The 27046-nt window shown below is 28.4% G+C and overlaps 5 protein-coding genes and 1 long non-coding RNA gene across 7 annotated transcripts; 3 read left to right on the top strand and 3 right to left on the bottom strand.

Moving 5' to 3' along the window:
* The first annotated feature begins 372 nt into the window (after positions 1-372).
* Positions 373-6277, top strand: Suv3 (Suv3 RNA helicase). The gene is made up of 15 exons (XM_072015839.1): positions 373-534; positions 630-865; positions 950-1172; positions 1245-1413; positions 1478-1589; positions 1711-1841; positions 1928-2241; positions 2317-2458; positions 2542-2700; positions 2771-2950; positions 3018-3166; positions 5534-5655; positions 5801-5857; positions 5934-6028; positions 6121-6277. Exons 1-15 carry the CDS (start codon positions 461-463, stop codon positions 6178-6180), a joined length of 2223 nt encoding a protein of 740 aa, XP_071871940.1. The 5' UTR covers positions 373-460; the 3' UTR covers positions 6181-6277.
* On the top strand, positions 3177-5062 carry LOC139993790 (uncharacterized). Its single transcript, XR_011801461.1, has 2 exons — positions 3177-4366; positions 4397-5062. It is a non-coding gene; the product is annotated as an uncharacterized lncRNA (long non-coding RNA).
* An 87-nt stretch (positions 6278-6364) lies between the features above and the next one.
* Positions 6365-8645, bottom strand: LOC139993787 (uncharacterized). Of its 2 annotated transcripts, XM_072015840.1 has the most exons (4): positions 8398-8645; positions 7905-8130; positions 6755-7814; positions 6365-6686 (listed from the first exon to the last, which is right to left on the bottom strand). In XM_072015840.1, exons 2-4 carry the CDS (start codon positions 8121-8123, stop codon positions 6394-6396), a joined length of 1572 nt encoding a protein of 523 aa, XP_071871941.1. In that variant the 5' UTR covers positions 8124-8130; positions 8398-8645; the 3' UTR covers positions 6365-6393. The 2 variants fall into 2 exon arrangements, with proteins under 2 accessions (XP_071871941.1, XP_071871942.1); XM_072015841.1 differs by lacking the exon at positions 8398-8645 and having other exon boundaries at positions 7905-8390.
* A 7140-nt stretch (positions 8646-15785) lies between these two features.
* LOC139993434 (uncharacterized) lies at positions 15786-21087 on the top strand. Its single transcript, XM_072015156.1, has 5 exons — positions 15786-18129; positions 19440-19674; positions 20450-20614; positions 20734-20843; positions 20921-21087. The coding sequence occupies exons 1-5, from the start codon at positions 17997-17999 to the stop codon at positions 21085-21087; spliced, it is 810 nt and encodes a 269-aa protein (XP_071871257.1). The 5' UTR covers positions 15786-17996.
* Positions 21088-21123: 36 nt separating this feature from the next.
* LOC139993433 (CDK5 regulatory subunit-associated protein 3) lies at positions 21124-24204 on the bottom strand. The gene is made up of 9 exons (XM_072015155.1): positions 24062-24204; positions 23483-23657; positions 23166-23404; positions 22826-23096; positions 22619-22749; positions 22284-22547; positions 21999-22210; positions 21755-21926; positions 21124-21676 (listed from the first exon to the last, which is right to left on the bottom strand). The coding sequence occupies exons 1-9, from the start codon at positions 24065-24067 to the stop codon at positions 21605-21607; spliced, it is 1542 nt and encodes a 513-aa protein (XP_071871256.1). The 5' UTR covers positions 24068-24204; the 3' UTR covers positions 21124-21604.
* A 435-nt stretch (positions 24205-24639) lies between these two features.
* Positions 24640-26240, bottom strand: LOC139993464 (transmembrane emp24 domain-containing protein 7). The gene is made up of 3 exons (XM_072015211.1): positions 25931-26240; positions 25434-25670; positions 24640-25337 (listed from the first exon to the last, which is right to left on the bottom strand). The coding sequence occupies exons 1-3, from the start codon at positions 26084-26086 to the stop codon at positions 25122-25124; spliced, it is 609 nt and encodes a 202-aa protein (XP_071871312.1). The 5' UTR covers positions 26087-26240; the 3' UTR covers positions 24640-25121.
* Between the last annotated feature and the right edge of the window lie 806 nt (positions 26241-27046).

Below are 27046 nucleotides of genomic sequence, written 5' to 3'. Positions count from 1 at the left end.
TTTTTTTATTCTTTTATTCTCTAAGCTGTAATATTTTACCAAATGTCCTTCTGGACAAATTGTAAAAATTTAACAAACAATCAATAAAAAAAAAAAAAAAAAAAACTAGTCGTGAGAAATTAATATGGAATATAACAAAGTTCGCGTTCTTACGAGACAGACAGAGATGAGTAGAATGTCTCAATCTCTTTCTGAGACATTCATAACATGACACACATGTGCAGAGTCGAAACCCTTCTTATCCTCCATGTTGGTTTCTCACGACTCAATTTTCGGACGGTTTCTTTTATGCTTCCGATATTGAGTGTTGAGATTGTGGTTTGTATAACAGTGCTTGCCAATCTGTTTCACTAACAACGGTGTCGCCACCTGCTTAACTTTTTCTATTCTAGTACACGAGGTTTACATTTTATATGCGGTAAATTATAGAATATGAAAATAAATACAATTAGTTATAAAAATGATACCAGTTATACATCTTGTCACAGAACAATTAAAACGGCGAAATAATTTTATAGTGTCATCAGTTTTAAGGTGTTTTATTATTTCATTATACTTAAAATTACCTTAATTGTATTTGGTAGAATTTTAGTGATTATATTAATTTATTTTATAAATATAATTTTTAGACAGTTAGATTCTAGAGTTAAGTTTACCCAAATTATAAGAAATAAACAAAGCAAAGGCAATGAACAGTCTATAAGTACTTTATTTAAACCAGTTCTTGTAAAGCAAGATTCAGATACTGCAAGTGTTGGAATTGAATTATGTGGTACCTTAAATAAACATAAAATTATACAAATTTTATGTGATTTTGCAAAAACCAAATCGATTAAAGAGCTAAGTGAAAAATACGGATTAGATGGTAATCTTTTTGTTATCTGTATATCATGTGATAAAATATTAATTCTGTAAAATTTTTTGTTCTTAATTATCTAATCATTTGTAGATGTAATTTTTACCTCAGTTATGGGAAGTTTTCGAAAACATTGTGTAAAATCTGACAAATTACCTGCAGATCTTCATATTATTCTAAGTGACATTATACAAGATTCTAGAAATATTACAGATATATTTCCATACTTCTTGAACTATGCAAAACAAATGTATCCACATATTGACTGTTTAGATGAATTGAAAAAAATCAGTGATTTACGAAATCCACTTTATTGGTAATTGTTAACTTATAAAATTTAAAAAGGTTGGTACGTGGAAAAGATCTATTTTAATTATTATTATTTTAGGTATCCTATAGCTAGGTCTAAGAAAAGAAAAATTATATTTCATGCTGGACCTACGAATAGTGGTAAAACATATCATGCGTTAGAAAGATTTATCTCAGCAAAAAGCGGTGTTTATTGTGGACCTTTAAAGTTATTAGCTAATGAAGTTTTTAATAAATGTAACTCCAGAGTTAGTATAAAAAATAATTATTTTATTTTTTGTTACTTATTTTATTAAACATGAATAAATTTAGGGTACACCATGTGATCTATTAACGGGAGAAGAACACAGATATGCAAAGAATGTAACATCTCCTGCAAACCACGTATCATGTTCTGTAGAAATGGCAAACATACAAAATGTTTGTAAGTAAATTTAATTAATAATCTTCAATTTATACAATATTATTACCTTTTATATTTAATTATTTATTGATATAATTTTATCAAATAATTTGAATAAAAAATACTTTAATAATTGTTACAGATGAAGTAGGTATAATTGATGAAATTCAACTAATACGTGATCCAAGTAGAGGGTGGGCATGGACAAGGGCTCTTCTTGGGCTAGCAGCAGATGAAATACATTTATGTGGTGAATCTGCTGCCATATCTATAGTGCGTTATATAATTTTACTTTAGAAACATATTGAAACAAAAAATTTTTAAAACTATAATATATCGTAATTTCTGTGATAATGTAGGTACAGTCTATTTGCCTCACAACTGGAGAGTCTGTAGAAATAAAACAATATGAACGATTAACCTCACTCGAAGTAGAAAACTCAGCACTTTGTTCCTTACGCAATATTCAACCAGGAGACTGTATAGTTTGTTTTAGTAGAAATGAGATATTCTCTGTATCACAAGCTATTGAGAAAATGGGACATAAAGTAGCTGTAATATATGGTAGTTTACCACCAGGCACAAAAATAGCGCAAGCTGCAAGATTTAATGATGTCAATGATCCTTGTAAGATATTAGTGGCTACTAATGCAATAGGAATGGGCCTTAATTTGTAAGATCATAATTAAAAATTTCAATCCTTTTGCACGATATAACGAAAATACAAAACATGTCTATATTTTTTTAGACATATTCGTAGAATTATATTTTATTCTATTACTCAACCAACTGTAAATGAGAAAGGAGAAGTAGGTTTTGATGTAATTTCTGTATCATCTGCATTACAAATAGCGGGTCGGGCTGGTCGTTATGGAACGCAATGGTCGAAGGTACTTTATAATCAAATTTAAATAAATTAAAAATGATTGTAGTGGTAGATGAAATTTAATATTACTAATCTTTTATTTTTTAGGGATTTGTAACAACTTATAAACCTGAAGATCTTCCTTTATTAAAAAACCTACTACAGCAGAGTCCAGAAGAAATTGAACAAGCTGGACTTCATCCAACAGCAGACCAAATAGAATTATATGCTTATTATTTACCAAATGCACCATTGTCAAATCTCATTGTAAGGTTTTTCAATATATATTTAATTTATAATTTATTATGATCTTAATATATTTCTTTTGCTTTTCCAGAATATCTTTATTGCGTTATGTGAACTTGATAGCACTTTGTATTTTATTTGCAATTTAGATGATTTTAAATTTCTTGCTGATACGATACAACATATACCATTACCTCTTCGTACACGATATGTGTTTTGTTGTGCACCAGTCAATAGAAAGATGCCTCTAGCGTGCACTATGTTTTTAAAGGTAAATTAAAATATCATTAAAATTATAAAACTTCATATTAAAAAATTTTTATGTATTTTTTATACAGTATGCTCGACAATGCAGTAATAATGAACCGGCAACTGTTTTATGGTTACGTGAACAAATTAATTGGCCTCCTAAAATGCCATTGAATTTTGCTGATCTTCTACGTTTAGAAAGTATATTTGATGTATTTGATATTTATCTTTGGTTAAGGTAAGTAATTGTTCAATAATATATACAGATTAACATCTGTGTTAATACACAGAGCATTTCAGCAATTACGATATAATCAGCAAAGAGACGATTTTCTGTAAAAAAAATAAGCTGAAAATATGAGATATAATTTTGTCATTTGTAACAATCGTTTAACACTAAACCTACCGACACTTCATGTATACTTAATTCTACCATGTGCGGTCAAAATGACTGGTGATTAAAGAAGTGATAGTTTTTATGATTTAACTTAGATAATGGTTAATTTATAACTAAATGTATATAAAATGATGAACTTCCATAAAATTTCGTCCAAATTTATTTTTGTTTAATTTCAACTATAAACTTAAATAGAATAACACTTTTATTTATATAGAGATATATCTTATTCAATTTCGCTGCATTTTTTACAAATTATCTTATTATCAAAAATACATTTGCTGCATAAATATTTCCCGCATCTTAAACAAATTTTCGTAATTTTGTAACCTTTACAATTTTTTATTTGACAAGTTTTTTGTAGTAATGAATTTGAACTTGTTGATAGTTTTATTGCATGGTTTCTTACCCGCGATTCTTTATATAAAAGTAATGTATGCAACCAGGTTTATAACAATTTTGTAAATTCTCTGTAAATTGGCCCCATACTGTAGATACCATTGCAAATTTATTGGTTCGTAAACGTTGGCTTCTTTCGCTCTTCTTATGAAATCGTATAAACCTCATAATTTCAGCAAAATCATTCCTGCTCATTGTTTTTGAAAAAAATGCAGGTCTTCAAATTTTATTCCACAAATATGAGATATCTAAACTTTTTCCCTGATATGCACCGCGGGCATATAGCAGAGCAATAAATGCATCCAGTTTTGTTGCATCTAACTCCCTTTTAGTCCCCAATAGTCTAAATGCTTCTTCTTCCGTACATTTTATTATATGATCCCCTATACGGTGATCAATGATAAAATGCCGTCTTTACTTGTTCTTTCATTATATGCCGTTTAGTATATCCCTAAAAATGTTATGAACTGATGTCCTGCCAGATTTGGGACTTGTATCTATTTCTCTCCAAATTGTCCCATCGGGCCCAGTTTCGATACGTTGGTTCTCTACATCAGTCTCACCCTTTGCTGTCAATGATAATTTCTTTCCTTTTTGCTCTTACGTAAACGCTTATTTATAATATTCAATTCTGATTCGATTGTAAATAGCTTTTCATGTGTTTTCATGTAGTTTTCAGTTGCTGAAGTTTCTTGTTCATCGCACATTGAAATCTTCTTCTATGTCTGTTATTTTTTTTTGAAAAGTCTTGACATTTCTAGGGTAAATATTTATTACAGAATAATACCATGTACGGAATATAAAATTATTGTCAAATTTGATATGCTTTTTATACAAAACGCTCAGAGATGCTTTCTGTCTGAGTTTTAAAGATAACAAGTTTAGATGTCGACTAATTGACTAGCAAACTGAGATGTATTCTAGTCGAAAGGACAATAGCAAGTATATGGTCTGTGACGGCGATATTTATACGAAAATATTGATGAGTATTGGCCGTTCTCCACCAACGATTACTCGAGGGTTGAGATGGGGAAGCTTTTCCCGTGTTTTATCGCAATGAGCAAGAACTCTAAAAAACTTCTCGACTTTTAAAATGTTTGTAATAGTGGACTGTAAAAAATGTTGTTTTATGGCGGTTCCGTAGGATTATTATGGGCCTAAGTTGATATATCTTGACAGCTGGTGGCCATCTTGATCGAGAGATGGATTGTTTTATGACAAGATTACGGATGTAACAGCTGTTATTATTTGTTATTACTGATTTTGTTTGTCATTTGACCTTGAGATAGCCTTTTCTTTGTACTGATTGCATTTATTTTAAGAATAACTAAAATATTTCGTCGGGTGGTTAAAATGACTGCTCATGATAGGCAAGGCAGAGTACAAATTTTTTTCAGAAAGTAAAAGAGCAAATTAAAAGTAAATACTGAAAAATATTGTATGCATGTTTTAGGAAAAGTCAGAAATTATGAAGCGATATGATAAAGTTTAAATATGGTGAAATTTGTGTAGAAGTTCGAGAGCGGTCAATTTGATCACCGCTGGTAGGTTAAGTGCCAAAAAAGAAGTCGAGTTTGAAAATTTGTCAATTACACGTGTACGAAGCTAATTCTTGATGAAATGTGTTCAAACTCTCCTCAGCATGTCCCATATTTCGAAAACAAGGCGTTGTATAAATAAATTTATAGTGCAGAAACATTCTCTTATTAATTGTACCATGATTACATTGATATTATATGCAATATAATATTAAAATATGATATTAAAATATGATATTATATGCAATGCATTGAATTATACTATTTGCAGTTATCGAATGCCAGACTTGTTTCCTGATGCAGATGCAGTTAGAACATTACAAAAAGAATTAGATAAAATTATTGATCAAGGAATTAGAACAATTACAAGATTATATAAGAAGTCGAGAAAAGGTACATCGATTGTTTGAAGTATGCTGTTTATAATAAAATTTATATACGATTATGTAGAATTTGATTTATAATTAATTATGACATTATTGAAAATTTATTTATGAAGTTAAAGATAGGTTGAATAATGTTTGCTTTTATTAAATAGATTTTGAGACTAATAAAGGACAGTCGTATGATCTGGACAAAAGTCTACAAACAAATGGTAATTTGTTAGATATTAAAAGCATTTTGTGTTTATTTTTCATAATTCTATAAATTACATTACATATATATTGCAGGTAAACATTGGAAAGATACATTAAGTTATTCATTGATATCTCGAGGTCTCCTAACGCCAAAAATGTTAGAACAATTAAAAACAGAATGGTCTACGGTAAAAAGAATCTCTTCTATAAAATAAAAAACTTCTATAATTTAATCAATTAAATTATGGACAAGTATGTCGACTTTTATAAATCGTTTTAGGAACACAACAAAAGGACTTCAATAGATAGGAAAGGAAGCAGACCCAAATCTCGTAGGTAAAGAAATCATGTTACTTAGTTATTGTGAATTAAACGAGATTTATAGAATGTTTTTTTTGGAAGATGATGCGAGAGAGATTAAAGAAAACTTTTTAAATAATTTTTGTGTATCTTTAAAACAATTAGTGTACTCTCTACAAGAATTATAAATGAGATAATTAAGGTCAAAAAGACACAATTAAAAATTGTACTTCTAAAAAAATTTTATTTGAAATTATTTGAAGATATTTATAAATTCATATCTGCGATCTTGTCTGTTTGTACGTTTGTTTTTTCGACGAACTGAATATATATTCTGCTGCTGTTCTGTAAATATTGAAGGATTGCGAGGAAATACAAGCTTTCTCAATTTATGCTGTAATGTGTGAGATAGAGAAATACATTTTGTACATCTTGATGAATCGTTATTCACTATCAGTGGACATAAAACATGTCGCCATTTTATACCATCTTTATAAGCAACTATGATACGATGCATATTTTGGAATCTTTCGGTATTATATATACCTAATTTAGAAAATAAAAGCTTTATTTCTTGAAAATATTCAAAGAATAAAAAGTATATATATAAATACCTTGACAGACAGTCCTTTGATTGAATTCATCAATAAGTTCTTCTATATCTAATAAACTCTGTACCTGTAAATGTTTTCCTTCTCTTATGAGGTTATGAATAAGTGGATTAATCTCTTTATTTACAACAGCACAATGCAACATCATATCACTCTTAATAAACACTTGCTTCTCTGTGAATGGCATTCCACCTTCTGTCATTCCCATATACAAATACACTATCGTTGTTGTGAGACCTTTTGACGTTACTAAACAAGACCAACCACGTGGTAATAATACCTCTGTACATATTTCAAGTAAATCTTCAAACAACATTTGACTTTCATCAATTTCATTACTCATAGGATAATGCTTATTTAACTGATTATAATTTAAATTATACATTATTTGATTTTGTATATATACATTCTCTGTGGTTTCAAAATTATTATCTATTGATTTCTCCATAGAAGCAATATCTTTTTTCACTGCTTTATGCTTCCATATCATTGTTTCATGTTCTTCAGAAATATAATTTTTAAAGGGAGACTCTGAGACTTTCTTGGTTACATTGGAATAAGAATCCTCTTTGCATACTTGATTTTGTTTCTCCCTTCTGTCTTCAGAATTTATGTCTTTCATTAAGTTTGTATCAGAAATAATACTGTTCTCCATAAAATTTGTTGATTTACTCTGTTTTACTTGATTTAAACTTTGTTTCGGAGATTCCTTAATCATAGATCCATTATAAGATGTATTATTTACATTTGAAATATTTTCCGATAATTCCATTTTGTTTAGGAAGTTTTGCTTAGAATTATGGATACAATCATTAATATCACGAGAAAATTGGTAATGTAAAGATGTAATTTTATGATTCCCATTATTACTTATTTGTAATTTTTCTTCGGTTCTCGGTATGAGGAAATCTGTTTCTTTCTTTTCTACTGTGTTTACTTTATTAAATTTACCTATATTATTATCAGACTCACCAGAATTTTCTTGAGCTTGTGCACTTTCTTCGAGATGATAATTTCTTCCAGGTACAGCTCCTGGTCTCAACCTGCATTTTTTATATTTTATCTATAAAATAATAGAATTTGTTCATATGTGATGATTTAAAAATTTATGATATTTATATAACATAGTAGCTACAAAACTATTATAACTTACAGTTATAACATATGGTGGCACTCCACTGACCCAATGTGTAATAATATCGTCTTTGTGAAAATGTTTGCTACAGACATATGTATCATCAGTAACAGCATAATTCTCAATAGCTATGGCATTTTGCCACTTTTTACGAGTCTCTGGATCTTTTGGTGCCGAGAAAAAACTATAAGTGTTTCTGTAATTGGTTTCCTTGCACAATACACACTTGCGCGTCATAATGACACTATAAAATGTATTTTTATATTATCTTACTTTAAAGTATATATAACATTATTACTACACATTTTGTACCGCTTTTTATAGTACATATTATACATTTATTACAATTATTTTAAAGTGACATGGTACAAAACAATAAATCATAAAAATAAATTTAGGTTATACTATCTTTATGCTAAAATACCATCAAAAGTTAATATATATTTGCTTTAAAGCTTCAGCCAATATTATTTTCTATTAATTCCATGGAATTTCACATTTAATTACATACATTTAGCATGATTGTTCACCAGTCGTCAATATTGTTTTCAGGCAACTATTCGATTTTCGTTCAATAGTATTATTTAATAGGAGATATTAATAGTGGTTGTTAATTTTGCACTTCATCTTGAAAAGATGATTCAGAGCATTTTGAGTAGAAATTGAGAATTTTTCCACGTTTTAATACATCTTTAATAACTTATTTATTTTGATCTTAAATTTTTTTGACTTTCATCGCCCTCTATTGGTTTATTATCATATGAATATAGAATGCAAAAATTTTATAAACGAATCCATTTAACTTTGTTTTATAAAACAAAATTTGAATGATCAATTAAAGAAATCTAATGAGAGAATAACAGATATATATATACTATTAAATTAAAATTAAATATAAAATGTAAAAAATAACAAACACAAAAGAAATACATAGTTTCATACATCATTTCAGTTTCGAACACTCCTAGAAACTTTTTATGTATTATTATATAAAACATTTTACAATTTAAAACAACAGTAAACAATTTCATTAACATTGTGATGAGACACAATTATCATAATCATACTGATATAAATTTAAAATAATGAAAAAATTAATTCATTTTCTAACATCAGTGTTTGTTGCTATTTTCTTTTTATTTACTGTTTGTGGGAACTGAGGAACTCTCCTTTGAAGGTAAGTTACGGAGTTGTAGTTCTTAATGAGGAAATAGATTAAACACACGGAGACATACTCAGGAAGGATTTAGAGTTAAGGATCTTAATGATCTTTAAAATTTGTTCTACTTGAGCAATTCTCGAAATGATGAGATGAAGATATGGGACAAAGTTTTCGGACGAGAATTCTGTAAAAAAGATATATCAAATTTCTCGAGAGATATTTATTTTTTTAGAAAGTATTAATTCAGCTTTTTTAATTTTGTGCTTGAAGCTAGTTCTCAATGGATTTAAATGTGAAATAACCTATTTATATCCTTAGTTGATCATTAACGATTGAATTTGATTATGAAACGTCTTGTTGAAGAGTTTCTTGTCCAATTAAAGAACAATGTGCATCTGCGAACAATGTACCTTCTTTAGTAATAAATCTCATATGCTTCGTAAGTACGTATTGTTTATGTATTTTCAAGAGGGAACAGGAAATGTTCCACCTTAAAACGGAGAAGCAAGTAAGGAAAGAAGCAAGTGAATAACTTCTTAGTATCTTTTATTTTCTAATGATTAACGAGTTCAATGTTCTTGTTAACGTTTGAACTTTTGAACCTTTAAAAGATTAAATTGGGGAATATTTAGAAATTAATTAAGATTTTGTTATTGATTTTTCTGTTAAATTAATGTTTAAAATTGTAATATTCTTATTATTATATATTACATATTATATTATATTTGCTCTGTGTGTGTGTGTGTGTGTATTCTTTAAATATGTGTACTATAATTAGCATTGTTTTAAATAAAGACAAAAATGATAAATATTTTACATTAAAAATACAATTTAAGATAATATTGTAATAAAAGCGAAGTAGAAAAAGTGAGATTAGCAAATTCTTTATTTTCAATAGTTTGTTTTAAAATGTTCATTTTGATCGAAGCGTAATATTGTGCAGAAATTCACGTTCATATATTTCTATTAAATCATAATGAGGACCAAATAAGATGATCTATTATTTAAATAATTATTTTGTAAATATTTTATTTAAATAATGTCTACACCGCAACTTCAAAAATTCGCAACGCGATCGATTTCTGTGACACCGTATGCAGTTTCCATTCTTTATCTAAGCATTCACACTTTTATAAAGACGATAAGTTGATATATGTATAATCCTTGATAATCAGACAGTTGTGGTTTCTACTCGATTTTTCATGACTGCATATAATTCGCGAATCCGGCATTTTCAGTGATACCAACCACTTACGAAATTGCAAAGGATCGTTGCATTTCAAGCTAAGAAGCTGTTCTTTTTTTTGTGTCCCTCTTTTAACAAATGTCTAAGCAACCGTCGTCGTATTGGTTGACTGAAAACATTTTCTCAGAATGCCCATAACAGTAAAGTGAAAAGAACTACTCCGTATCGAGGAACAAGAAAGCGTTGAAAAAGAACGAAAGTTAATCGGCCTGTTCTTAATGGAGCCCCGACATTGAAAGTAAATGCACGAAAATTGCATAATTTCATTGAAAACGATCGAACCAATTGATTAAACTCAATTACACCTTTCAATGGATTTTCTGCCAGATTGTGCTTGAAATTTATTACAGATTTTTTAAATACTTCAAGTTATTACAAAAATAAGGTTTTTCTAAGTAGGTATATGCATATATATCTATGTGTACTATTTTTCTTAATTAAGTACTTAACGATGAGTCTGTTACATACTTCGTTTCCACGCTATAGGTTTAATTTGAATGGCCGATGTCTAAAACGCATTATTTTAGTATTATCGAATTATTTACAGAAAAATTGTGTTCATATAATTTTTTGAATTATTCAGGCGATGTTTACATTAAGAAATAAAGGATAGAGAAATGTATTTAAATGTAACGATTTAATAAATGAAACATATGTATATTTTTTCATTTTACTATTCTTATTCATTCATTTATTATTTATTATAATTTATTTTATTTTATTTTATTTTAATACTTCGCCATTTTTTCTTTGTTATCATACAATTATAAGAATTCAGACATTTTCTGTTATTGTTTAGGTAAATTTTTATTTATTTTATTTGACAATTAATATTAAGTTTAAGCTGATGATAACTTGAACTACTGCAGGGAAATGTTGTAGAAAGTTGGAATCTTAAAGATTTCGTGTGATTTTTCTTTTACATAAAATGTAAATAAGTCTTGCCTTTCCTAGAATTGTTTTACTATTTCATATTTCGGTTGATAAGGTTGTTGGTGAAAGTATATAATTGATTCGACGATAACGTGACGTTAGAATCCTCCATCCTATTACGCTTGCCTTGAATTCAGGGTAAAATAGGTAGAGCCTTGATACGCCTGGCAAAATTACGCTACGATACACTTGGCTTCACAGACGGTCTACTTTTAAGAGCGGTAACTAGTATCTAATTTACATATTAAGACGAACTAAAATCTTTCCAAGGAAGCAATCGCGATCTGGGAAAATTTCACAGAGATCAAGCAATTCCAAGCTAGTTTTCTGTAATTTATAACTGTGAAATGTTAATTATTAAAAATTTTGAAGATCTGCGTTTCACGACGATTTTTTAATGCCAATTCTAACTTAACTTTTGTATACATATATCGTACAATTAAAAGTAAAAATACACAATGAATAAATATAATATTCATTTATACATTTATGTAACAATGTTATTTGTAAATAGCGTTGAAAAAAAAATCGCATATCCTTATCCTATGCTCTATAAATGTTTCATTAATAATAAATGCCTCACTACATGTTACAAATTTTTTACATGCTCTAATTTCTGCTATACAATTCATTAACATGAATGTTTTAGAAGATATTTATTCCTTCGATTCTATTTAAGTTTTATAATACACACTTTAATATTATACATAGAATTGTTATAGAAATAGATTAGATTTGTTAGATGAACCTGCAAATCTATAGCAAGGGACTATAAAATGTCAAGGATGAGAGAAGGCAAATAAGAGTTACAATGATCTCTTAGCATATCTCAGTGCGCAATCCTGTGTGGGAGGGTTTTACTTGAAATAAATATGAAAGATAACAACATAAGATACTCTGTTTCAATTCCAAGTATTAGGTCATTCCATAAATAATATCGTGTTTGTAAAATTTTATAATATTTATTAACGAATTATTATGCCACCATTTATAAAATTACCTTCTGGTAATTTTTGAATTTCCCTCTTAAATGATTGTTAAGATTCTAAATCTTTTACCCTTTATAGCAATCTTTAGTGATCGGAATAAATGAAACGAGAAAGAACGAATAAATAAATGAAATGAAATAATGAATAAATGGAATTCGTACGCGTTAAGTTTAGAGAATAGGGAGAATGGTATAATTTTCAATTGCACTCCGTGATTTTATTTATTTTTTTCGCTGCCTGCGAATGCCTGCCGAGCATTGACACGATGAAACAGAATTTCTTTCCTCTTTCATTAGTATCGATTATTTGTAACTCTTTTAATTGCTGACAATGATTGTATATTTCGGAAGCTTCTATTTGATTTTACCTTGGAAATGTAAAATGCAAAATGGGAGACTATATTATTTACGACCTGACGTTTAAATAATACGTACACAACTCTGATAATTACCTGTTACGTGTGTAATTTTGAATTTCATTGTCAATTTCGAAAGAAACAAACGCATTTATCGTGACAAATAAAGTAGTTGGGTTTGTTCACTGACAAACGGGAAATATTTTTAGGTTGTGCAACCTTAAATGGATAGATTGCGTGCTAACCAATTGGTCTGTGTTTCCTTCTGATTCGCATTCTTTAGAGACTACTTTCTCACGATGCTCGTTCGTAGACCTTTAACAGCCATTCCATTGCACAGATACAGATGCACATAGAGTAACTCGAAACACGGAGGAGGTAAATGCCGAGGTAAATGCCGAGTAACAATTAACATTACTTTATTAGCGGAAGTGTTCTTACTTGTAATTGGAAAAAATTTTACAGCATTAATTTCACGTATACAAAAGACGAAATTGAAGTTGTAAAATGTTTCTTTACGCGTTGTGTACGTCTAAATGTTTCTTTTATGCTAGGATAATTATCGGAGATGGAATTCTTGTCACGTGAATCAAGATATTTTCTCAGTCAATGGTTAAATAAAATATTATTTTATATTACGTAAAAACTTAAAATTATATGGAATTTAAGTAATAATCTGTAGACCACAGATGTTCATACAAATTCATATTTTTATAGCATGCGAGTAAGGAAATGAAACCTGGGTAAAAATTTCCTATAATTAAAATGCATATTTTTTGCACATTTATATCTAAGAACATACGTATATCACATTACATTTATGTTCGAAAACATATCGTTGATCGTATACTTTACATATAGGATATATTTATCTCATGAAATTGATTTAATTTGTCATAACTGTGCACCGTTCGTAACAATGTTAATGTCAAATTTTGACTGGTTGGTTAAGCATAGGATATAATGAGCAGTTTGTGTTGTGAATTAAGATATCTTAGTTTTATTGAATTTAGCGTGACATTTTAACCGTAACTGTAAGTTACATATATGGCGAACATGGTTTTCTTAAATATTTTCAAAGCGAATATTTCAAAAGATAAATAGGAGTTATATTTTTTATGTAAACGTTATAAGAAAAGGCAGTCAACGTCTTCAAATTTGGATAAATTGCTTGTAATTTGTTTACAATTAGACTGCGGGGTTTTTAATATTTTTATGAACGTAGCTAAAGAAATGGAACGTAAATAGAAATTTGTTTCACTTGCTAAATACTATAATCTGTAAATACTGTACTCTGAATGTTTTAGTATATTATCTGTATGCATTGTATGCATTTTTGCATCTTCACATTTTTTATATATACGTAAAAGCTGCAGTCTAATTATAATGTAATACTATATGTATGTACTAAATTAATCACAAAACTATTATAAAATTCCTGTAGATAATGACTATATTGTAGACAATATATTAAACGTATGTAAAATATATTCGCATATTTGCTGATTTATTTACTTTATGTGCATAAATGTCTTTATTGCATAATTATCGTTCACAAATATTCGCAGTTTAAATAGTTTATAATTACTTTTAATATTGTAAAGAAAAGAGTAATGTGAATTAATATGCATGCATAATATAGCATAATGTAATAATAGAAATATAATTTTATACACTTTGCAACTTTTTAATTTGTTTACTAATTTTTCAATTTCTAAACAATATTCAAAATAAGCTTCTTAATCTATTGCTCAGTTTCAGAGATAATGTTATTACTTTTAATAAATATTCCAATACATCTTCCTATCTTTATCTTAAAATCGTATAAGTATTTTTTATTCCCTTAGATTGACTTAGATTGTAAAATGTTGGGAAAGGGAAAGATTTATTTTACAACGTATAGCAAAAAGTAACTTAAAGATTTTCCGTAAAGATCACTGAGAACGTGGTTGATCCAGATTACTCGTTTCGTTTAATGTCACGAACTTAACCATTGTTATATAACATTGTTCAACACTTTTGTTAGGGAATTTTATTCGAATCGATCGTCACGGTCGGCCAAATATTCCGGGAGAGCTGTCGTAATTCAGGAAATGATATCTGTAACGACACCAACAAACGATACTTAACGCGAGTGAAACTATTCGCGACGTACATTCTTCGACAGGCCATTGTTCTATTTGTCGCTTATCGGTTGTGTACAAGCGTGATCTTGCAATTTCCTGCGGTGAATCTCGTGTCACGGATGTTTTCCTTCGTGGTGCAGGAGGATTGACTTTGAAATCGGATCTGAAATCCTCGCTGCAGGCATTGTTACTCAAAGGCACGGATTTCACAATAATTGCTCGTCTTACTCCTTTAAGTTCCATCAGAGGAGGTCAAGCATAAAGAATAAAAAATGGGAGGCACATGTTTTAACGATTAACAACACGGTGAAGTTGTTATATGGTGACGTGGTAACTAGAGAATCGCCTATAAATGCTTTTATGATTTGAAAGTGGTACACTGAATATTTTGGAAGCTTTAAAAGTGAATCGAAAATTATATATTTATCTTTTTTTGTTTGATCCTTTTTATATAAATGACATTCAAAAATTTTAAAGTTTATGAAAGTTCGCCTCTTTTTATTCGATATGGAAATGACAGATAAAGAAGACAAATAATTACTTTGACGAAAATAAATAAGTACAGTTGAGGACAAAAATAAATGGACAGGAAGTACTTATGTATTAATGAAGCTTAATCCAACTACTACCTAACTTTTCTTTATTGCATATTCTTATAGTACACGTACTAATTAGTAAATAATTGAAAATAATATTTACATTTTTGTGTAAAGAAGCTGTATTTAACGAAACTTCTTTGATATCATTTCCACTACTTGTCTGCTTAGTTTTGTCCATAATTGTACATTTGAAAATAAAAGTATGTAGTATATGTATGTCAATATTATTTTGAGAAATTGATTATTTTCAAATCATTTATTTGCCAAATATTTGATTATTTCGAATAATAATTGAAGATGGAGTCAAGATAACATTTTTGTACGCACAGACACTCAGTTCGGCGGTGCTCCGCTTTTCGCACGCGGACACTACCAGCGAAATATAAGTTTGTCCTCCTGGTTAAATCAAACAACGATATACGTATGTATATACATCAAATAAAATAACAAATATTAAGATAATTTATTTTTCAAATAATAATGTGTATTTATATTATATATATAATAATATTATAATAATGTAACAATAATATATACAAAATAAACGTTGCTTTAAGTTGCTTACGATCATATAATATATATCTACTTAGAGCAACGTTTACTGTGATAACGTTCAATTCTGATTCGTATGTCTGTCAGCTTTATAACTTTCGGTATAGAACGGCGTGTTAAATACCTTTTTTACTATGTTTGAGGAAATCATAATGGAAAACAAAAGAATTTTCCCCGATTTTGATATAGTCTTCCACAGAAATCTGATAAAGAATTTGAGTATATAAAGCCTTAAAATTTCAAATGAATATTTGTCTTATATTTTTTAAATTATTTAACGTATGCTGCATCAAACATCTGTTGCAAGTACAGCAAATACCGCTAGATTCAACGTAGCACATCCATTCACTATACCAGTAAATACGAACCAGCTGGGTTCTACCGTTCTACTATTTTACGATTTCAAACTACGTCGGCCAGTCGGTCAACGGGTAAATTTTCTGCTCCCAATACTTGACTATTGGAATATGACCGATATCTTGGACTTTTAATGAAAATTATGTCATCGTTGTTTCTCTGTTTTATATTTAATTTTGTACCTTATCAATATATGTAAATTTATATAATATATCAGAAATTGAAGTCAATTTCACGGAATTTTAATGATATTTAACAAAAGTAGGTATTTTTCAAATAATGTTTTGCAAAGATTATAAAATGTAAATTTAAAGAAATGCAAATCTTCTATAAAAGTTACACAATTTGGCATAAATTCATTCAAACAATTTTATCAGCAAAATAATTATTGTTACTTGTGTTCAAAATTATCGTGGAATTTGGATTTAAAATAATCTCTGCAGCATCATTTACGTTTGTCCTCTAACCTCTGAGCTTGTTTTGGGAGAGATCTGGACTACTTAAAAATTAGATCACATCTACAATGAAATCTCATCTTACAACAATAAAAACGTTCTATTTAGCTTTCGTTACATATTTTCTTCAATACAAACTTATTAGAAATCAAATTATTATATCACTGTATTAAGAAAACAACTCCAAGATAATGAAATGAAGGATATACTCGCTAAAAAATCTGAAAAGGAGAAACAGAAATAAAACTATCCAAAAATAAATAAAAAATAGTGTGTGAATGAAACTGGATTAAATTACGAGACTAACAAACATAATCATATCGAAATTATTTCTTCTTCAGAAGCTATAACCATCAAAAGGACACCTATAATAAAAGAAGACGAAGTAATATATTTATAAAGATAAACCATTGAAACAGCGATCGAGATAGGAGATGAATAAAAAGCGAGTAAAAGGTGAATAAGTTGTTGAGTATTCTCCGCTTCGAGGAAGTCGTCGAAAGTATAACAGTAGGTTTCTCAGAGTGTGGCTAAGCGCCTCGTGTCTCTTCTCCTCAATGAAGAGGATCAGTCTAAGTGCCGTTCCTCGAGAACTTCGTAGCTAGCTCCAAAGGAAAGACTCGGAGTCACGGAATTCAGCAGAACAGTGAATCATGACACGTCAAATGTTTTGTGGTAGGAAGGGGTAAATTTCCTCGTAGAGGGAATCGATGGACCAAAAGCATTTGATAAGGCTGGACAGTGTTCATTTGACTCTTCCGCTGACGAAAGGATTTTGGCTCTGATTTTGGAAAACAGTGGATACAGTGCGGTACAGAAATTTATTTAAAAGTTCTGATTTTAAAATAAAAAAGACAATATTTTGTGCAACAGATGAAGATGATTGATAACTTTTAAATATTTACGAAAGTGACATTTGCAATGAGCGTATTTTTTAAATAAATCGTCGATGGATCACATTGCTTGGAAGAAGATTTACCTGTTCAAATGTATAGACTGACGGTTGCATAGATGAATTTTAAATGATATCTGAAGATTTTTGGATGTTCAAGAATTTTACGAACATAACGATCTTTGTTCGAGATTGTGTAAAAGAGAATAATTTCAAAGTATGAAAGGATATTGTTATTTGCTACGTTCTTTGATTTCATCGATCTTGATCAATAAATCTGAATGAATCCCTTGTGATTGATAATGCGTAATGAATAATGCGCTCACGCATGGAACGTTACGATTCTTCGATATTGGAACCCACGGATCGTAACATGTTGAATAACTTTAAGATTCGTAGCTGACATTAAAAGCTTATTTTCGTATTTGTGAAAACATATATTCAATGATTCATAAAAGAGTCAAAGCCGTGTTAATTTTTCATAGCTCTAATTGGCCACAGATGATACCTCGTCGAAAAATTTTCATCTTTCTTTCCCTTGTGATATTTGTAACGCTGCCTTGTTATCAAAGTCGTGGTATGTCATAATAATTTACAGTGGCTATAAAAAATATTTGCATTTATTTGTTATAGCATTTTTGTATTAAATAATTAGATCCAAGTATATGAAATTTCGTACCATTTAGTAGTCCTTTCATATGACTGTAACAGTTTGATACTATGAGAATAGAATGTAGAACCTGATAAAAAATAATGGTATGTGCAAATACTTCTTGTCGCCACTTAATAATAAAAGAAAGCTACATATATATTTTTATCAATGTTCATGTATTAATGTAATGCTTATGCATCGACTTCGATGTTATTACTTATACCCATGATGGGTACTCCTCTATCTTCCTATGAGAATCTGTCATGCTATATCTAATTACATTACAATATTGTTACATTATTTTGTTAAATAATTTGGGTTCTTCAACGAACTTCATCAAATTATAAATTCTTTTTTCTTGCAAATTATTCTTAAGAAGAAGCTTGAAACTTGATGGAAAAAGTAGTACAAGCAGATACTCTTTTTTAAAAACGAGATAGTAGAGGAAGCAGTTGATCAGCATTCATATAAACGTTTTTACGATGGGGATATGCTAATAACTACAATATTTTAATTTAATAATATAGGAAAGGATAACTTTATTCTAATATCTAAGTGCTTGAAAACATAAAGATATCTTTATTAAGCTTCTGCACTCTTTATGCACAATCTTCTTAAGTTATATAAGTAATCCATCTCTTGTATCTTCCTCTATTGAGTCCCTGATATTAAACCAATCATAAAATAATACGCCTTTACTTTACAGCAGTTAATGAATAAGTTTTTTTAATGACATAATCGGAAGATGTGCCGTAGACGGAAGTTTGTCTCGTTGCTAGAGATTAGGGTTCAGTAAGCGTGAAAGAAAAGAAAAGGAGCGGTTGAAAACGTGTATTTTTGACCGCTTTTAAGTCAACAATTGGAACGAAAAAAAAAATGAATAATTCGTATTAGAAACTTTAATATCGCTTATAGATTAGAATATATAACATTCTAAACATAAATTCATTTTTATGTGATGTGTATATTTTAAATTTATAAATTTCATGGAAATCGTATATAGACAATGATGACGAACCATGAAATTACTAGAGAAATTACAATAATTTCAAAGATAACTAACTTGAGAAGGAAGTAAAATAAGTTTGTAATGACAATAAACGATGCGCGTGCATAAGTACGTTTCGTGCAGGGCGATCATTAAGTGATCCGAGTTGACCTGTTTTTGCATAATATCATAATATCTATTACATTTCTCGATTTTACTTAATTTATTGTCAAATATTTTGTTATAGCCAGGAATAATCCAAGTACTCAGAAATTAATTAGAAATAGAGAATCGTATAAGTTACCTGAAGATAAACTTTTATTCAACTACACAAATGATCGGAAGAAAGAAAATTTTCATATAAAACAAAATGATGAAAAATGGGATGCGATACCTATACAATATCAAAAGAAAAATGGATATATACATGAATCTCAATCTGTTAATTTTACACACAATCATACAAGAGACAATAAACTACTGTAAGAGTTTAATGCTTTTTATACTTTACAATTACTTTTTATTTTAATAAAATTACACTAATTTGTGTAGCATTACATCTTTTAATAAAGATATTCATATAAAATATATTAATTTTAATTACATATACATATACAAGGTGTCCGGAAAGGTAGAGATAAAACTTATACTACGTGTTAATGAGATTAAATAGGTAGAAGTTCATATCAATTTATGTCCAAAAATGCTTTATTGAACAGTTATAAGCGTTCAGAAATTTTTGTTAATTGTTTTGGCAGTTATAATAAACGCTCGAAATTTCATTCTTCTACAATAGTGCACCCTATTCATCAAATTCTTTCGAATATTCCTGCTGTTGTAGAAATAATGGTAGATGAGTATTTATGTCTGTTTACGAGTCTGTATGACGAGTCTTACGATGCCCTCATAATATTGTCAATATGTGAAGGTTCTCATCGAAAATGCAATTTGTTAATAACTATTAACAATATTGTATTGACAGAACATACTGATCCTTTTAGTTGAGAATTTCGAAATATTGATAATCTACATATATCAATAATCTGAGAATATCCTTAAAAACAATTTTACCAGAAAGAAATCTTTGAACACTTATGTAACTCTTCAACGAAGTATTTTCGGACATATATTCTTACTTCGGACATTTATTCTTACTTATATTTATACTTATCTTCACTTTTCCGAAACCCTGTATAAAATTTTTTATACTACAAGAAAAATAATTTTTAATTATTCAGAAAATGTACATTGTTTTAGAATGTATAGTGAACAGATCTCAACACACAAAAGATTTAAAAGAGGTGTGATACATTTGTATAATATGGTAGTATGCGCCACTGGATGTAATCCTTTAGCTTATAAGGGATATGGATGCTACTGTGGTTTTTTAGGTTCAGGATATGTAATAGATGGAATAGATAGGTAAGTTTTTTATGCATAAATATTTGAATTCACAATGATATAAGAAGTGATATAAGATGATATGTAAACATAGATTTCAAATTACATTAATTTAAATTACAATTTAATTATTTTTATAGATGTTGTAAAATGCATGATTGGTGCTATGATGCTACAGAATGTCCAACATTTTCAGAATACTTTGTACCATATTATTGGAGATGTTATCGCGGTTACAAACCAGTATGCGGTTAGTTTCGTAGAATACATTATTTTTATTTAAATAACTTATTTTTATTTCGAAGTATATTTTTCTCTATATTGTAGCTGTTGAACATGGAAATTGGGGAGGATCTGGATCATGTGCTCAGCGATTGTGTGAATGCGATCGTTCATTCGCTGAATGTTTAAAACGTTATCCGTGTCCAACAACCAAAGCTGTATGCACTTCTTCACCTTGGAGATTAGTGCAAAATCTTTTTATGATCATGTAATATTTGGTATAGAATTGTAAAATATAAATAACTGAATTGAACATTAATATATAATTTAATAATATTGTGTTCATACCAAAGATAAGAAGTGTACTTTAATAAGTATTGTAACATTTATTATGAAAGGTACAAATTTTTCTGTAATATCAGAAATCAACAAGATAATATATTAAGTTGTTCCAAAAGTTTCTTTCGTTCTATATAGAAATAATAGAAGTACGATATTTTTTGTTTTATATTATTTTATTGAATTATGTATGATCTACTTTGCAATAATAAAACAAATTTCGTAGTAGTAGAACAAAATGGATCATACATAATTCAATAAAATAATATAAAACAAAAAATGTTGTGCATCTATTATTTCCTTATAAAACGAAAGGAATTTTTGAGACAACCTAATACGTCGGAACAGTCTTCTTTGTTTACAGAAAATTTGTTTACATAGTATATGATATTATATATTCTGCAATAAAATCTTATTTACAGTAGATATATTCTCCTTTTTTTTAGTTATTTACAACATATTTATACCTCCGATTAAATATACAACTCTGTTTTTATATTTTTTTGAGATATCTTTTTCAATCTATAAGTAGAAAAAGAAAATTAATAAATAAATATACGCTAACAGATGAAATTTGTTAACAAAAATTATTGCAGATACCTCTACTTGTATTTCTTTTGTTCTTTGTATAAGAAGTTGAAGAAGAGGTCGAAGAGTAGTAACTTCTTGTGCACACTTTTCTCGTTTCTCTCTCACAGATTTTTGTAAAGCTATCATTTTATCAACTAAACTTAATTTTTGTTTTAACGATGAAGTTAAGATATCTACATATCTATAAAAAGAAATAAACTTTTAATTTCTTTAAAATAATATATAAATATAATGTTTATATTATTTGGTTTACCTTGCAGAATGTTTTATGTTATGTAAGTGCTGAACTTTAGTATCCAAAATTTCAGATAAGACAACTTGAACGTTATCTAACATATTCTGACTATTTTCTAATGTAGAATTTTGTACAATAGAAGATGAATTTTGTAATTGACTGAAGCTTAAGAAATTTACACTATTGTCACCTTTGAATTCATATAAACGTAATTTAAGAAATGCTTCCAGCTATAAGAAAATAAATTTTAATCATCACTGAAAGCATTATGTTTGTAACTAGAAAAGATAAAAACATATATACCTCAAACAACTGGTTAATAAAATCATTTCTAGTAGATGGATTATCAAGGACTGTGTACGCTTCAGGACCAGTAGCAATTCCACCTTCATGACCAGCTGCTTCTACGACTATACCAGATTCTTCTAAAGAAATATTATAATCAATATCTCCAAGTATAGCTTCTTCTACATTTCCATCACCCCAATCAATTTCACCCCCAGCTTCTAAATTAACATCGCCGAAATTTATGCCGCCATTTATATCAATTTCTCCAAAATCAATTCCCTAAATTAATGAAAATAATATTTAGAAAAATTTTCTAAGTTATTTGTAACATTTTACAATGGTTTACATACAACGTTATCGATATCTTCGACTTTCTTCTTCTCCAGATCATCATTATCTAAGCTTATATTTAAAGATGGTTCACTAACCGATAATGGAGCTTCGCCATAAATCCATTCATATGTAGTAGTATTTCCTTTATCTAATTAATTTATAATATTTTTAGCATAATATATGTATGACACTTTTTAAAAAATGTTTTTATTAATTTAGCATACCAACTATGTATTGTATCATAGGAACACAGCCATCATCATACTGTCTACCAAGAGTATAATTAACAAAACCACAATAGAATTCTACAACTTTTTCTAATGATTTAATCTTCTCAGCAATTTTTTCATAAATTTCTGGAAGTTCTTTTACTTTTTCAGATAATTCCTGTTTCATTTGTTTTCCAGTAATACCTAACTGCTTACAAAGTGAGTTAAATTCCGACCTAACTGCATTTTCTGATTTTTTATGGTCTGCCTCTCTTTTTTCAAAGTCCTGATAAAAATATGTTATATTATTTATAAAAATATAATAATATACAATGTACATATAATAAATACCTACAGCTTGTATTTGTTCCAATTTTTGAATTTGTCTTTTAGTACTTGGAATTTCATAATTAACATTTCTTATAAGTATCTGAGAAACTTCTGCAAGATACAAATTGTCTTTTTCATATAATCGTAATATTTCTTGCCAATCTTTCATTCTTTGTGAGCCATATCTGCCAAATACATTTTTTGTATCAGCTTCAGTTTCTTTCAATATTTCTACTATTTTCAAACAATGAAAATAATTTATATCTGAAAGAATAAAAATTAAATAATAAATGTAAATTGAATTATGAACAGAATAAAATATAAAATATTTATGTAGCATACATGAACCAGATAGTAATTTTGCAATTTCCTCGTGAACAGGCATATCTTGTATTGCATTGTTAATTTTTTCTCTGATAGTTAAAACTTTTACATGCCAGTCCTTAGAGCAATGTCTTCTATTTATTAACCATTCTAATAGTTTTCTAATATTAATATCAATAGGAATACCCTGTTCCTAAACAAGATATAACATCAATTATAATTTAAATTGTATTAAATACTACACATACTGTTAATAAGAAAGTTATTGTATAAAATTATGAAAACATTAATAAATAAACTATTACATTAGAGGTATTATTAGTAAATTTAATATATTTTTAATCATAAATTAATTCTATAAAATATATGACATATAGAAATATATTCTATAAATTCTATAAAATTAACGATTATAAGCCTTATTGTGATAAAAAATACAAGGAAATACTATCATTATACTTGCATTAAATAAATACAATATTTTTTTGTTAAAAAATAATTATTGATTATATATTCATACATTTAATAAAATAAATCGTTTTTAATAACTTATAAAAATAGATATTGAATCGGACACGTGAGAATTCAAAAATTTACCTCCATAATATAAAACTTTAATAGTTTTACTAAAATTTGTTTACGTCTTTTTCTTGGTTATAACAGCTGTTACTCTGCTTGTGTCGTGTCAGCATATTAAAGTGAATGTAACAGTAAGGTTATTCTGCCGGCTGTCTAAAAGACATGTATTTTCGTCAAAACTGAATTTAACTTGATTACTACATATTAGTATTATTGTGTGTATTTAGGAACACATATTTCACATATTCTAATTGCAGATTGATAAAAATTAGCAGTAGATATACTGTATTTTACGTTTTTAAATGCTAAAATTATTTTTTTATAAATCAGTTAAAAAAGACAATGCATTAGTTCTTCGGATACGAGGATATGCGATTTTATTTTATGTAAATCCTAAGTTACGTAATACAAAGAATATATATATATATATAGGAGAAATCAGAAAGTAAAATTTATTCATATTTTTCTGTTAATTGTATAAAATGCAAATTTGAGATATTCTTTATTTGTCAATCAGTACATTAAGTATAATTGTAACAAGTTATATTAATATTTCAGTAAAATGGGAAAAGTAATCATAAAAAGTAATACATTCATACGCAAATGTTCTAGTTTATTGTTACACATTCACAGTAAGAAAAATGTATTTTTCATGACAATATTATACTGTCAGTGCCAAAGTACAGTTATAACTTAAAAATTTATCATTAAAAGAGACAGTCCAATTGATTCCACATTCCCCTTATAGCTCGTAATAGAGCAGGTACTTGTTAAAATGTCCTAGGTTTTATATAACTTAATTTAAATTATACACACATGAACGCGCATACACAACATCCTCATACTCCAGGAAACCACATGTTTCTGCTGCTAAATTATTTCGTATCTTTGGAGTTGTACTTTTCAGTCCAAAATAGGTATGGACACAACAAACAACTGGCCAAAGTTAACATGGCACCATAATTGGTAGAATTTGTGAAACATTAAATATGATGGTGTCCCACATTACTCTGACGGATTAGTTATTGTATTGCGAACAAAGAATGTATTATTATTTGCAGATGCACTAATGAATGTATTAACGCTTTCTTTCTGTGAAAAAGGTCCTTAAAACATACACCTGCCCCACAGATATGATCAGAATTGTAAGTGTTTCCATAATGGACCATAAGAGCACACGAGTATTCAAATCTTCTGCACGTTTACGACCTTGCGCTTCTCTTAATCGATGATGTGTTTGATAGTCTAAAATACTATTCAAATGCTTATGTACTTCTTCAGCCGAAGACTCCATCTAAAACAAAATATTTATATGACTTTTATTTTGAGCTTACAAACATTTTATTTTATATTTTATATATAATATAAAAATAATTGACATATGTATTACCTGTGTCATAACAGTTACATGCTCCCCAACTGGTAATTGATCACCCACTCTGAAATCCATGTAAACAAGTTTGTGTGAAAATGTTGAGAATTCATTGCTAAAACAGGCTTTATATGCTCCTGACATTGATGCTGTAAATTGATGTGAATCAAACTGTGTTTTTATTTGTTTATAAATGATTTCTGTATTTGGTGCTTCTAAAATTACATCAACATCATATTGTCCACCTGTCACAACCTAAAAAACATTTATTTAATTGAAATCACACCATCTTCATAATCTATAAAAGAATTCTTCGGAGAACATGTTAAATTTTAGTGTCAATATAGCAAAGTTGCAACATGTTTGTGTTTCAATGACAAGTTGGTAACGATTACAAAATTAAATGTGGCTGACATTGCGTCGAAATAAACTACATATATTGTTTGTAAATTTTATTTTAATAACTACACATTACCAAAAGAAGTATCTTATTAAATAATAAGTAATCTATGTACCTGGAATTCGAGCATTGCTGTCGTGTTCTGTTTGATCTCTTCGTAGAAACATTGTTTCGCATTGTCAGGTAGTTCGAAGGATAGTTCGACACCACCAGTACGTAATATGGTACCAAACAGCGAGACAAGCAGCAAACAAATTGACCAGTAGTTCATTCTTCGTTAGTTTAGTGTCTTTTATAAATTATTCACATTTAAGTTTGGAAAAGATTTTAAGATACACTATTCAATTAACTGATCAAGGACCCGGCCAATATTTTAACCAAACAAGCTATTTTAACGTGGCCGGATATTACTTGTGTTAATACGACAGAAGCGCCGCTGAAACGGAATTAACTGCAGCGACGTCCAATTCGAAAAAATGTTTAAATTCTTTTTACATTACATAAAACATCTTTTAAGAAATTTAAAATAAACTGTAAATTTCAATTGAAAATTGAAATTAATTAAAAGTTACAATTAAAAGAAGATTTAGTTAAAAATTTGATCATACATATGTAAAATATTTTATTGATTTAAAAAAATACGCAAAAAATGTTACTTTTTATTATAATTTTTTGACATGTTCACGTCGTTTAAAAGATATATATTTTGATTATGAAACTATAGCTCCTGTATCTTTTACTAACTCATCTATATATCATTATTACAAGGATCCATAAATTAATGAATGTCAAATTTATCATTAAAATTGATGATTAATTTATAGGGTATGAGTACATAAGTTTTGTCACGTTTTTTTCACAGTATTATAAATACACGTGCTTATGACTTAGAAGAATATTAAATAGTTTCCTCTACGTGTATTGCATGATTCTAGAAACCGGAAGTTGTTTCAAAGTGTCAATTTCTCAATACTTCCTCTTTTGGAATAGACGAATAATGTTTAAATAACAATATATTGCAACTCCAAGCAACATTTATTCATATTAAGGAATTTAAACGTATAAATTTTTAAGTCTAGTCTTAGAAATTTTTAATTTTGAATAATTGTTTTTAGGTACGATTAAATTTTGTTACATAAATGAAATATGTATATATTTTCATACATAACTTATTTCCATTTATGCAATTAGAATATAGAATGATTTGCAGGGCTTGTATATACTCCCTATC

This window comes from Bombus fervidus, chromosome 13 (genome assembly GCF_041682495.2).
Source record: "Bombus fervidus isolate BK054 chromosome 13, iyBomFerv1, whole genome shotgun sequence".
NCBI classification, from domain to species: Eukaryota; Metazoa; Arthropoda; class Insecta; order Hymenoptera; family Apidae; genus Bombus; species Bombus fervidus.
Note: the sequence above shows the minus strand (reverse complement) of the source record. Positions and strands in the feature narration are given on the sequence as shown.

Bases quoted from the DNA above. Each gene is read 5' to 3' on its own strand.
- Suv3 (XM_072015839.1), top strand. From the start codon at position 461: ATGATACCAGTTATACATCTTGTCACAGAACAATTAAAACGGCGAAAT. The intron at 1,173-1,244 runs GTAATTGTTAAC...TTATTATTTTAG, and splicing joins TTACGAAATCCACTTTATTG to GTATCCTATAGCTAGGTCTA. The intron at 5,858-5,933 runs GTAATTTGTTAG...TATATATTGCAG, and splicing joins CAAAAGTCTACAAACAAATG to GTAAACATTGGAAAGATACA.
- LOC139993787 (XM_072015840.1), bottom strand. From the start codon at position 8,123: ATGACGCGCAAGTGTGTATTGTGCAAGGAAACCAATTACAGAAACACT. The intron at 7,815-7,904 runs GTAAGTTATAAT...ATTATTTTATAG, and splicing joins TGCCACCATATGTTATAACT to ATAAAATATAAAAAATGCAG. The intron at 6,687-6,754 runs GTATTTATATAT...TTTCTAAATTAG, and splicing joins TCAAAGGACTGTCTGTCAAG to GTATATATAATACCGAAAGA.
- LOC139993434 (XM_072015156.1), top strand. From the start codon at position 17,997: ATGATTCATAAAAGAGTCAAAGCCGTGTTAATTTTTCATAGCTCTAAT. The intron at 19,675-20,449 runs GTAAGAGTTTAA...ACATTGTTTTAG, and splicing joins ACAAGAGACAATAAACTACT to AATGTATAGTGAACAGATCT. The intron at 20,844-20,920 runs GTTAGTTTCGTA...TCTATATTGTAG, and splicing joins CGGTTACAAACCAGTATGCG to CTGTTGAACATGGAAATTGG.
- LOC139993433 (XM_072015155.1), bottom strand. The intron at 22,750-22,825 runs GTATGCTAAATT...TAAATTAATTAG, and splicing joins TATGATACAATACATAGTTG to ATAAAGGAAATACTACTACA. The intron at 22,211-22,283 runs GTATATATGTTT...ATTTTCTTATAG, and splicing joins TTATTAACCAGTTGTTTGAG to CTGGAAGCATTTCTTAAATT.
- LOC139993464 (XM_072015211.1), bottom strand. From the start codon at position 26,086: ATGAACTACTGGTCAATTTGTTTGCTGCTTGTCTCGCTGTTTGGTACC. The intron at 25,671-25,930 runs GTACATAGATTA...AATGTTTTTTAG, and splicing joins CAGCAATGCTCGAATTCCAG to GTTGTGACAGGTGGACAATA. The intron at 25,338-25,433 runs GTAATACATATG...ATTTTGTTTTAG, and splicing joins ATGTAACTGTTATGACACAG to ATGGAGTCTTCGGCTGAAGA.